General features: G+C 39.4%; 1 protein-coding gene across 3 annotated transcripts in view; it reads right to left on the bottom strand.

Annotated features, from left to right (window-relative positions):
* Window positions 1-13201, bottom strand: part of CSPP1 (centrosome and spindle pole associated protein 1) — a 109614-nt gene extending 96413 nt beyond the window's left edge. For 2 of the 3 annotated variants that reach the window (XM_059994737.1, XM_059994738.1), the window contains exons 1-3: window positions 13054-13201; window positions 3402-3510; window positions 1857-1956 (exon numbers count right to left, since the gene is read on the bottom strand). In XM_059994737.1, the coding sequence (XP_059850720.1) occupies window positions 1857-1956; window positions 3402-3500 (199 nt within the window). In that variant the 5' untranslated portion in view covers window positions 3501-3510; window positions 13054-13201. Of the gene's footprint in view, window positions 1-1856; window positions 1957-3401; window positions 3511-13053 lie in introns of those variants that run through there. The other variant, XM_059994739.1, reaches the window with a different exon arrangement.
* Window positions 13202-13561: the final 360 nt, after the last annotated feature.

Raw genomic sequence — 13561 nt, 5'->3', positions numbered from 1 at the left:
ATTTGGTTTTTGGAAGGATATCAACAGGCAGTGCAGAGATTTAGTACAGGAGGCTAGACTGTAAAACAAAAAGAACACTAGAAAAAAATGCCAGTGAAAGACAGTGGAGGCCTACATAAAATAACCTCTGTGGAATTAGAGAACAGTAAACTTATTTGAGGTTCAGGTGTTAGAATCAGCTGAACTACATAATTATTTGCTATGGGACACAAAAAGGAAGAGAGGAGTCGAGGATGACCACGCAGCCAGCTCAGTAAAAGTTTGAGAGGAGTAAAGTTCATTTTGCACATGTTGATTCTAAGCTCACAACATCCAAGGACAGATATTAAAATATTAGATATATGGGTCTGGAGTTCATAAAAGCAATGGGAACTAGGGATAGAGATTTAGGAATAGTGAACGCACTGATGAAATAAAGCCCTGTGAGTGAATGAGTCATTCAGGAAGTATATGAAATGAAAAGGAGGCCTAGGATAGAGCCCTAAGGGATACCAATTAAGGAAGAGGGAGAAGTCACTGACTGTAAGTTGGACTTTAAACTCTCCATCATTTGTGAATGTAATAGTCAAAGAATAATTTTTAATATAATTCTTAAAAATCAAAAACCTAGTTTAAAAAAATGTGAAAGAAGTCAGGAAATTAAAATTTATTATCCACCAATTATGTGCCAGTCATCTTTTCATATGTATTCAATTATTGCCACAATAACCTTTTAAGATAGATGCAATTCTTAAGATGAGGAAACAAAGAGTTTAAATAACTTGTGCCGGGTTGCAAAGGCATGAGAGCCGCAGTCCAAAGCAACCTGTAACTCCAGAATTTCAGTCATTCTGTCTGACCTTAGTGCTTGAGAGAACGTACTATCAACAGACATTACCTGTTGGAATAATTAAATTTTTCAATCCATAAAAATTTAGGGCTAGAAGATAATCCAACTTCTTTATGTTACAGATAAAGAAACTGAGTGCCTTAGAGATTAAGGCACTTAACCAAAATATAATGCTTAAATTCACTAAACCTGTATATTGGCCAATAATTTGTAACAGACTCAGAATAGAAAGCATTATCTATATATGAGATACTAAAAGGATGGCATTCACTTTGAGCTGTTTTTCTAGTAGAGACAGAGAGCCCACTATCTGCTCAGTTTCTTGGCCAACATCCCCTTGTATTCCCAGTGGAATACAAATGCAAAGCAGCTAACAATTTAGGAGTAAACCCATGGCCATGAAAAATCATCCACATGAGAACAATGCTTTAACCAAATGCAACTCATCATATTTGACTTCCATTATGTGAAAGTTTCAGTCGTCATCAGTAATTCACAAGATACACTTTTAAAATATTCATACGTTTTCTTTAAAAAAAAATGTACACCTACCAACAAGCCAAAATGAGGTAAAGTTTCCCAAATATTTTCATGCCAAACCATAACCAAAGACTCAATATAGCTAAATATTAACTTATTTACAATTCTAATATAGTTATCAATAGTATTTTGTATCCCTTAAGCATATGTCTTTGATTTTTAAATAAAAACAAGTCCACCACGTTTATTCCACAATACACTTTCTCTCTCACACACACATTCCATTCAAAATTTTCAATTTTGATACATACTTATTGCTATGATTTCTATAAATCATAACCAAGACAATAGCAGTTAAAATGGGAAGAAGGTTCTCAGTATACGTTATATTTCATATGTAGACCATACTGTCACATGTAAGATTCCAGAAATGAAAGAGTTATTTACTAGGATTCCAAATTTACCTTTTTTTCTGACAAGACAAAGCTCTTTCATGACAGCCGGATAAGAATATCTTAAAATCAGTTTAGCACACCTAATGACATACCTAAGGAACCCTTGGTCTGTTGACTGTTTGGTGGTATGTTTTCCTTAGCCATGGAGATTAATATTTTACTGTTTTCAGAAAGCTTCTCTGATGATGTTCCCTGAAAGAGACATAATATTTACAAAATCAGAGGGGGAAAAAACCCACAAAATTTACAATTCATCTCAGTACTTTTATTAAACAACTTGATGAAATTACATGGTACACCATAGAAGAGATTTAAATGTAAGGTTTGAGGAGTTAACCAAAGGTATTTAATATTGCAATGTTCTATTATTTAGCTCACTGACTTATCAACAAATACTCACTGAGTTTCTGAAACAGGCACTGTCCTGGGCATCAAAAACATATGAGTGAAAAAAATACAAAAGAATCTCTGCCATCACAGAGCTTATAAACTACTGTGGCGACAAACAATAAACATAATATGTAATTAGATTATGTTATATGTAGTGAGTGATACAGAGGAGCAATAGAAAGAAACAGAACAGTGTGAGGAGTCCCAGAAATGATGAGGGAGGGAGTGCAAGGCCTGATTGAGAGGGTGATACTTGACCTAAGACTTAAAGATTATTACCTATCTACTATAATATTAGAAATTATAATAAAGCTGTACACTATCAGTTAGTCCTAAGTACTGGAGAGTGGTCAAGAGCATAAACTGTGGAGCTGGACACATAAAGGTTCCAATCTTGAATCCACTACTGTGTGTACCTGGACAAATTACTTAACCCTTTTAAGCCTCACTTACTGGATCTGTAAAACAACAAAAATTCAGCCTACTTCACTGGGATTTTATGATTAAATGATGTAATACATGTGAAGTCCTTGGCACAGCTCCTTGTAAAAGGCAGATATTACAGAAGGAAAGCAAACTTGTGCGACGGTGAAGAGAACAAGCACTGGATTCAGGCTGCCAGGGATCAAAGCCTAGTTCTACTAACTCTGTCACCTAAGTCTCATTACTTAACGTCACCATGCCTCAGTTTACTCATTTGGAAAATGACAATAATAACTACTTATCTCATAGATTCATGCAAAGTATCAATGTAACCTCTAAAGACTATGCCTCATCCATAGTTAGCCCATGACAAATATTAGCTATATGGGTAAAATTCCTATATAATTAGGGTGTCCATATTTTTTATCATTTCAATCAGAATAACTCTGTCCAGGACAAATGCTTAAACCAGACGACACACTGGGACAACAAGCAAAGCAGAACTGTCTTGCGCAAGCCAAAATATACGGTTACTCTAATTAGGATGGACCATATGGCACAGATTAATCTACATTCTATACCTTATTACATACACTGAGCCCATGACAGAAAGTGCCACATCTGTCTAGATTAGTGCTATATTCTCAGAGCCCAGCAGTCTCAATAACTATCAAATGTAGGAAAGCTTTTTCAGACACTGCTTTCAGAAACTTTTTAACAAATGTATATTCTGAAAAATACACACAAAAAAACTATTCTAATAAATGTACTTTTGTAGATTTCAAAAATGTTTAAGATACTGACTCATTAAAAAATTGAATTACCTTCATTTCCATGTAAGGTGGATCACTTTCCAATTCTGTTTTGTCTCTGGCCAATTTGGCTTTTCGCTCTTCAATAAATTCATCCAAATTATCAGTCATGTTGCAGATACTAAAAAAAAAATTTTTTAATAAATTTTTTAAAACCCTTCAGTGAACATAGCTGTATCAGAATATCTTTAGGCTAATTATTAACACACAGGCTTAGTCTACATTTAGTATTCAATCTCAGTTATCAAATTGAGAACTTCAAACAAGCTTGAATGAAATTTGCCTACCTGCTTTCAATCCCAACTCCCCCCAAAACCTACAACCTACTTTAAAATATCAGAAAAGAAATAAAAAAGAAAATGAACCGGGCTTCCCTGGTGGCGCAGTGGTTAAGAGTTCGCCTGCCGATGCAGGGGACACGGGTTCGTGCCCCGGTCTGGGAAGATCCCACATGCCGCGCAGCGGCTGTGCCCGTGGGCCATGGCCGCGGAGCCTGTGCGTCCAGAGCCTGTGCTCCGCAGCAAAAGAGGCCACAACAGTGAGAGGCCCGTGTACCGCAAAAAAAAAAAAAAAAAAAAAAAAAAGAAAATGAACCATCACCACCATCCACACATATACACAAAAAAACCCCTGAAGTCAAAGCACTTTTTTTTAAAGTTTCTTTTGCTATTTGGAGGTAATTTTGAACTTACAAAAATGTTACAATATGAATAGTATAAAGAACACCTGCATACTCCTTATCCATTCCCTATTGCTAAGATTTTGCAACACTTGCTTTACCTTTGTACACACAAGTTTGTTCTCTTTACACAATTTTTTCTAAGGTCATTCAGAGGGTGAATTACATATATCCTAGTCCTTTACCCCTAAACGTTTCAGTGTGTATTAAGAATTATTCTCAGGGGCTTCCCTGGTGGCACAGTGGTTGAGAGTCCGCCTGCCAATGCAGGGGACACGGTTCGTGCCCTGGTCCGGGAAGATCCCAAATGCCGCAGAGCGGCTGGGCCCGTAAGCCATGGCCGCTGAGCCTGCGCGTCCGGAGCGCGCTCCGCAACAGGAGAGGCCCGCGTACAGCAAAAAAAAAAAAAAAAAGAATTATTCTCGGGCTTCCCTGGTGGTGCAGTGGTTAAGGATCCGACAGCCAATGCAGGGGACACGGGTTCGAGCCCTGGTGCGGGAAGTCATTCCACATGCTGCAGAGCAACTAAGCCCGTGAACTACAACTACTGAGCCTGCCCTCTAGGGCCTGCGACCCACAACTACTGAGCCCACGTGCCACAACTACTGAAGCCCGTGTGCCTAGAGTCCCGTACTCCGCAACAAGAGAAGCCACCACAACGAGAAGCCTGCACGCTGCAACGAAGAGTAGCCCCTGCTCGCTGCAACTAGAGAAAGCCCGCGCATAGCAACAAAGACCCAATGCAGCCAAAAATAAATAAGTTTAAAAAAATTAAAAATTTTAAAAAAAGATTATTCTCTGACATAAACTCAATGTATTTCTCAACTTCAGTAACATTGATTTTTTAATCTACTGTCCATGTTCCAGTGTTGTCACCTGACCTAATAGTGTCCTCTACAGCATATTTTTCTCTCTCTCCAGTTCAGGATCCAGTCTAGATTGGGTACAGCATTTCATTGTTACGTCTCTTTAGCCTTCTTTAATTTGGAACATTTCTACACCCTTACTTTGTCTTTTATGACACTAATATTTTTTGATACCGCCCACCGACCACCCACTCTTTTTAATAGAACAGTCCTATTTGCAGTCTGCCTGATGTTTCTTCACGCATAAATTCAGGTTATGCATTATCAGAAGAAATATTACATAGGTGGTGATGTGTCCTAAAGGTGTCAACAATTAGAGACACATGTCCACCTGCTCTTTACTAGTGATGTTATTTTTTATCACATGGTGGTCAAGACTGATTTCTGCATTACTGTTTCCTTGTAACTAATAAGTGGTCTATAAAAAGATATTTTTAGGCCATGCAAATATCCTGCTCCTGATGAAAATTTCCAAGATTTAGCATCAATTGGTGATTCTTTATTGATCGAATCTTTGATTCTAGATGCCTGCAAAATGCTGACTTCCCAATTCCACCACTCCCTCCATATATATTTACAAGTTGGCACTAATCATTCTATTCTAAAGAGCCCTTCCTTTGTCCATATTTATTTTCAGCTTATTATTAGTAAGAACTCATGAATTATTTCTTTTCAGTAAGTCTTGGATTTTTAAAATCGTAAGTTGTTTATTTATTTTTTTTTTTGTGGTACGTGAGCCTCTCACTGTTGTGGCCTCTCCCATTGCGGAGCACAGGCTCCGGACGCGCAGGCTCAGCGGCCATGGCTCACGGGCCCAGCCGCTCTGTGGCATGTGGGATCTTCCCAGACCGGGGCACGAACTCATGTCCCCTGCATCGGCAGGCGGACTCTCAACCACTGCGCCACCAGGGAAGCCCCAAGTTGTTGATTTTTTGAGGAACAACTTATATGCCATAAAATTCACCCATTTTAGTGAAAGGTTCCATAAGTTTTAGTAAATTCATACAGTTGTACAATTATTACCACAAGCATACTTCCATCACCCAAAAAAGTTCTCTCATGCTCCTTTGTAGTCCAGCTTCACTCCCACCCCTGACTCAGGCACTGTAAGATGTTTTCTGTCTCTATAATTTTGCCTAATCTGGAAATTTAATATAAATGGATCATATAAGATGTAGTCTTTTATGTTGGCTTCTTTAACTTAATGTAATGTTTCCAAGATTCATCCCTGTATTGCATCTATCAGTAAGTAGTTGTTTTTTATTGCTAAATAGTATTCAATTATATGGAAATATCATATTTTGTTTATTATTCACACATTGCTAGACATTTGAGTTGCTTCTATTTTGGGGCTTACTTAAGAATAATGCTGCTATTGGGGCTTCCCTGGTGGCGCAGTGGTTAAGAATCCACCTGCCAATGCAGGGGACACGGGTTCGAGCCCTGGTGTGGGAAGATCCCACATGCCACAGAGCAACTAAGCCTGTGCGCCACAACTACTGAGCCTGCACTCTAGAGCCTGCGAGCCACAACTACTGAGCCCACGTGACACAACTAGTGAAGCCTGCGCGCCTAAAGCCCGTGCTCCACAACAAGAGAAGCCACCGCAATGAGAAGCCCATGCACGGCAACAAAGAGTAGGCTCCGCTCACTGAAACTAGAGAAAGCCCACGCACAACAACCAAGACCCAACGCAGCCAAAAATAAATAAATTTTTTTTAAATAATAATACTGCTATGAACATCTATGCAGAGGCTTCTGTGTGTTTTCAATTCTCTTTGATAGATACCTAGGAATGGAATTGCTGAGTTATCTGTAACTCTGTTTAACGCTGTGAGAAACTGCCAAACTGTTCCTCTCATTCCAACCAGCAGCGTATGAGGATTGTAATTTCTATACATCCTCACTAATGCTTGGTATATTCAGTCTTTTTATAGCCATTCTATCGGGTATATAGAAGTATCTCATTGTGGTTTTAATTTGCATTTCTCTAATGACTATGATGTTTAGCATCTTTTCATGTTGTTATTCATATATCCATATATATAACCATTGGCACAAAGTCTTCAAATCTTCTGCCCATTTTTAAAGCTGTTTTCTTATTGAGATGTAAAAAAAAATTTTATGTACACTGGATACAAGTCCTTCATCAAACATGTTTTGTAAATATTTTTTCCAAGTCTGTGGTTTGTTTTAAAATTTTCTTAATAATGTCTTTTTTTAGTACTTTATTTTTTAGAGCAGGTTTAGCTTCACATCAAAACTGAGCATATGGTACAGGTTTCCCATATATCCGCTGCCCTGACTCATGCATAGTCTCCCCCATTATCAATATCCTCCATCAGAATGGCACATGTTACAACTGATGAACCTACATTGTCACATCATTATCACCTTAAGTCCACAGTTTAAATCAGGGTTCACTCTTGGTGTTGAACATTCTATGGGTCTGGACACACGTACGCTACGTATCCACCTTTACTATATCATATAGAGTTGTTTCACTGCCCTGAAAGTACTCTGTGTTCCACCTATTCACTCCTCCCTCCCCTCTAATCTCTGGCAATCACTGACCTTTTTAATGTCTCCATAGTTTTGCCTTTTCCAGAATGTCATATGGTTGTAACCATACAGTATATAGCCTATTCAGATTGGCTTATTTCACTTACACGTACTACTAAGGTTTCTCATTGTCTTTTCATGGCTTGCTAGTTCATTTCTTTGTAGTGCTGAATAGTATTCCACTGTCTGGATGTACCACGATTTATCCATTCCTTTACCCCACTGAAGGCTAGCTTGGCTGCTTCCAGATTTTGGCAATTATAAATAAAGCTGCTATAAACATGTGTGGTGATGTCTTCTTAAGAGCAAAAGTTCTTAAATTTTATGAAGTTCAATTTATCCATTTTTCATCAATTTTTAATCAATTGTTTGTGCTTTTTGTATCCTATGTAAGTTTTTGCCTAACCTGAGATCACAAATATTTTCTTCTATGTTTTCTTTTAGAATTTTTATAAGTTTCTCTCTTACATGCATTATTTCTTACATCTTATACCTATGATCCATTTCAAGTTAGTTTTTGCAAACGGTGTAAGGCAAGGTCATCAAGGTTCAATTTTGTTTGCATATGGAAATTATTTCAGCACCATTTTTTGAAAAGACTATCTATCCTTTCCTCATTGAAATTAATTTTTTTTTAAATACATCTTTCAAAAACCCATAAAACTTACTGACTAATTCAATGTGTGGCAAGAAAGGAGCCAGGTTTTAAGTCCTGGAAACTAAACGTGAACAGAATTCTGGACAAAAATAAGTCAAAAGAAGCTGGCTGGTGTGGAAAGGTTTGCTTTAGCTGTGTTAAGTTACAGCTAGTCAGACATGCTAATGGAAATGTCCAGCAGATTCAAGACTCAAATTCAAGAGAACCACATTAGAAATGTTTATTTAAAAGTCAACAATTTTAAAAATAATAGTTGAAGCTGTGGTAAATGAAGGTATACAGTGAAAAAAGATGACCCAGAACTAAATGATGGGAATGTTAACTTGAGGGGGAAACAGAAGAATTGAAGCTGGAAAAAAAGTACAAAGGAAGAATAATTAAAAGAGGATATAAAGCAAAACCCAGTCAAAATAATTTGCAGAGGAAAAAAAAAAGATACGAGAAAAAAAGTAGTAAACAATATCAAATGCAAGAGCTAGAGAAAAAAGCATCCACTGAATTTAATGTTTGGAGGACAATAATAATTTGTAAAATGTAGAAAAGCAAGTTTTACCTAAAAGAAATGTATTGAAACTTATATCGGTTAAGTAGTACATAACGTGAACTTCATTCTATTATTTACTTCCAAAAAGAACAATGATTTTAAAATATGGCCTTAGCAAAATATATTACAAACCAAGAAAAGTTAATATACTTTAGCCATTTTTAAAGTGCAATTTGTCACAAAAGATTTTTCCTAGTAAAAATTCAAAACAGTTCAACAGCAGAGTTTTCAAGTTAAAGAAAATCACTTCTTAAAATCCCCTAATTTCCCTAAATATTTTATGTCTGAAAAAAATAAAAGATAATGGTGGGATAATACATATATAATAATATAATTTGCTACAAGATTTCATGAAGAATTTAAACAGAAACGTCATTAAATCTAAAAAAAAAATGTTTAACAGGCCTCTTTCACTCTGAGCTATCTAACGTCTGTTAACAATTATTAGTTTAACATGTTCACTTCTTAGTTTTAACCAGACTTTGAATTTATAGATACTTGAATTTCCCTGTACTATAATAATTTAACATCAATTATAAATTCTAGAATTGATTTCACATAACAGTAATCACAGCAATAAAACACATTTTTAAACAGTGGTAGTGAGCATAAAACATGCCATAGCTAAAACATGAAATTTATCAGATATAAGTACATATTTAATTATTTCTAATTTTGCCCTGTCTAATCCGATTAGAATATAGTATCTCTAATACTAAATTGAAGAGTCAAAGATACTAATAACCTTTCTCCTGGCAATGCCCTCCAGACAAAGAATACCAGGAACACTACTATAGTTAAACTAGTTGGATTTATTACTCATTGCATTGCGAGACGTCAATGCCCACCATGGGGTACTCTGGAGTATCTTATTAAGAAGGTGTTAGAAAAGACTTGCAGGTTTGGGGCTTGTATTAGGTGATTTGGGGGAGGGTTTAAGGGAGCAGAGCTCTGCTCAGGATTAAATGCTGTCAGGAAGTGAGCATAATTCTTTGATTGGACATCTTAGTAAATCTCACCCACAGCGAAGCTGTAACTAGGTAAAGCAGCAGCAATCATAATCAGTTGGGAGAGGTATCTGGCATTTTGTGGCTGGGACAACATTCATGTTTCGTCTATGTTTGGACATAACTATGGAGTGGTACTGTTTTTCTCTTGCTCCATCATGGACACAGAGCAACTTTGTCTGATGTTGATTTTCTGTGCAATTGCTTATCTTCAACAGAAGAACACCAAGACTAAGCAGTATTGTCAGGCCAGTTCCCAGCAACATCAAGCCCTTGGTGATAGTACAGGCCATCCTCTAGCTGTCATGGCCATTTTTCTCCTTCTCACTCCTAAACACATGTGACAACTTATATAAAACATATTTCAACTACAAAATTATTCAAGAATTACTTAATGAATCACAGAAATTGAATTAATGGATACAACCTAAGTACAAAATAAAGTAAGAATGTTTACAATTTAAAGATTAAGTTATAAGAAAGATCAGCTTAAGGAAACCTAAATGGGATTCTTTATTCTTCACTCTACAATATAACATCACTCACACTTTTTCCAAGATATTATTACCAGGTTTTTTCCCCCCTAGTAGCTGTGTACATAGTATGTAGATGACAAATAGTTTTCAGAAAATCAGTTTAACTGAAAGACCTATTGAAACCTATTTGAAACCAATTTCATGACTCTACGTGATTGACCTCAATGTGTTCCTTAACCTCTCTATCCCTCAGTTTCTTCATCTGTAAAATGGAAGTATCTACTCTAGAGTTGCTATGAAGAAAAAATGATACAAAATGTATGGCACCTTTGACACTTAGAAATCAATAAATCATAGCTGTTTTATTAATTCTCATTAGGGGAAAGGAATATTCTAAGTACATTTTATTGGGTTAACTCAGTTAAAGTCTTTATATACATCAGTACTCACTTTTTTTTAAAAAGCCTCCAAAATACATTGGGATTCAAATAGACAATAATTGATACTTGTTTATCATAATCCAAATCAACATCTTTAAATCTTAAACTTAGGCCCTTCGTGCTTATTATATAGATGAAAATATAAGTAGACCAGAACATAATCATTCTGCAAAGCCTGAGTCAATCTAATAAACAGAGAGGATCCAGAAAGAACTGAGTATGCCCAATTCCTTTTCCCAATCTCACCAATCACAAAGAGAAGGGGAAATGTTGCTCCCATTCTTTGCCCTCTCCAGTGAAATGCAAATTTCCACCCCTCTATAGAATTAGGAATGGAAAATAACTCCCATCCCAAAGGTGGACACTGTTCAAGATGTTAGGGGGATGAAAAGTATAAAATATGATCCTTGCCCTCAAATTTGGGCAAGATTATGTCCCCTGTCACAGTGGCTCAGTCTAGCCAGACTGAGAGCTAGGGACTGATACCCACCCATATAGGACCCAGTAGCAGAATCAAGAAAACAATTTGAATAAGTCTGGAATTCAGAGTAGAGTCCAGGTTGGAGAAAAAAGGGTTAACAGTTTTTTAAATAATCTTTAAAGCTATAAAAGAAGAGGTTGTCAGGAAAGAGACCCTAACATAGGAGAACAGAGTAGCAGGGTGTGATTACATATGGCTGTGGGGTGCAGGGGGAAGCCTGTGAAAAAGCCTTAGAAGAAAGAGAGGGAGGGATGAGCTGAACCAGAACTATGTTTCTCATTTCCCAACCATCTGGAGATCTTTCCACCAAATGAAAGGTGCCCAATCTTTTTCTCCTGGCAGATGACATCCACATGAGCAACTTCCAAGGGCACATACAAATTTTGACAAAACCCTCTAAATGTTGCTAAGAAGTAAATACCATGTTACTGGGGGGAGAAAGGAGGTTGAGGATCAGGATACAGAGAGAATGCAAATATATAAAGGCACAACTAAGTCTGTTAGCAGCTGTTAACAATACATCATTAATGGTGACTAAGGACAGTAACATAAATTAGATAACCTTTGGTTATGCAAAATTGCCAAAACATTTATTCAAACACTTCTATCTCCCACTCTGGAAAGTAATCAGAACTTAAGTGAGAATGACGTTAAAGGGATAATCTGAAATCTTCTCAAAGTTTGAAATAGTTAAATCACATGTCTAAAAACTTCATTTGAGAAACACTATACTGAAAGCACCTGTTTTCAATTTACCCTATCAATTTACCTCCCTTCCAGTAGGTTATCTGTACTGCAGGAGACCCAAAATTTCATCCCTACGGAGCATTCAGCATAAACTTAACCAGCAGAAAGTCAGTTTACTCCTAGTAAGAAAAAATATGCAGAAAAGAAAGCAGCAGCCTATTGGTTACCATGGGATTCCTTTTTGCTTGTCAACATGAAAAGCTATTCTTTCATACAAAGTCGAACCTCTCTGAGGATAATTGGCTTTTTACAAACTCATATTGGTTACTATTTGGCTCTAGCATTTCCTGAGGTGTTTAGAAACTAGGTAGTGGTTTACTTTAGAAATTAGTCTCCCCCCAACAAAAAAAGAAAGAAAAAAAAGAAATTAGTCTTCCCAAAAATCTAAGCTAAACTTCTTAATCCTATAATCTTGAGAGCCACCCCCTCTCAAAAGATGAGTCCCATTGCTAACATTTACTAAAAAAGGGATTCCAATCCCAGGTAACAATGCCAAAATCAAGACAATTAGAAAGAAGAGGTTCAAGCTCAAGGAGCCGAAGGGAAACAGGATTAATAACAGCACCGACCTCACAGGGCTGTGGTAATTAAATTTTACTTGCAAAGCAAATCACTGAGAAGCAGCGTTAGGTGCACAAGCACTCAATAAACGTTAACCACTAACCCGCACCGAGTAAAAGGAAAGGTGCTTCGGAGGCTTAGCCAAGCAGCGGAGGGCGGCTGATGGGGAGGCAAGGCACGAAAACCGAGGCACAACTGGTCTGTGGGCACTGTGGGTGGCGGCTTCCTTAGGAAGCGTCAGCGCGTTGTCAGGCAACCGGGTCTCAACAGCACCCGAGGCGGTGGCTGCAGCTGCGGCCCCGGGGTCCAGACCCGAGTCCAGACCGCACAACCAAGGCACCGCCCCAGGCCGGCATTGCAACAGCGAGACCCTCACGCACAGTGAGCCTCGTCCCGGTCCCGGGTCCCTCGGCACTGCTGCTGCTAGACTCCAACCCCGTAACTCGGGCACCGCCCCTAGCCCGGCGGCCGCGAGACCTCAGTCGGCGGGGAACCGCTACCTCCACCCCAACCCCGTTACCCCAATTCCCCGGGACCTCGGCCAGCCCGGCCGCCGCGAGACGTCCGCCCACGGCGAAGCCCTGCCCTCTCCCCAGGGCCGAGAACCCAGCCCCGGCCACACCCCACCAGGCCCGCTCCCCACCTGCGGCCGACGGACTCTAACTCAGGAAAGCGGGCTCCCGGGCTTGCGTGGGGGAGACGCACAGCGCTCCAGCGCGGCTCTTCGCGGTCCGAAGAAGTGGCGGCGGTCGCCTAGCGCAGAAACAGGGCGACTGGCTGCCTGGCCCGGACTCCACCTCTCAGGCCGAGCCCTCCGCCCGCCCTTCGCCAACGGCCAAGCGCGGCCCCGCCCCACTACGGCCGCGGGGCAAGGCCACGCGTCCGGGGGCGCCCCCTGCCGACCTGGAGGCCGCAGGACGCCCGGCAATTCGCAGGGTTCGCCTATACCTGGCCTGGGTACTCAGCCACCTGGTTCCCCTGCTCCGCCTGGAGACTGTTAAACCGTGGGGGACACGTCCCCAGGCTAAATTGATTCTGTCCCCTCCAAACCTTCCAAGCCCCAGCCGGCCTGGGTCAGAGCTTGGTGGGGGGGCGGGGGGCTGGGGCGGCGGGGGAAGGGTAGGTTTGGTAGTGATAGAAAAACTGTTGGC

This window comes from Delphinus delphis, chromosome 17 (genome assembly GCF_949987515.2).
Source record: "Delphinus delphis chromosome 17, mDelDel1.2, whole genome shotgun sequence".
Classification (NCBI taxonomy): Eukaryota; Metazoa; Chordata; class Mammalia; order Artiodactyla; family Delphinidae; genus Delphinus; species Delphinus delphis.
Note: the sequence above shows the minus strand (reverse complement) of the source record. Positions and strands in the feature narration are given on the sequence as shown.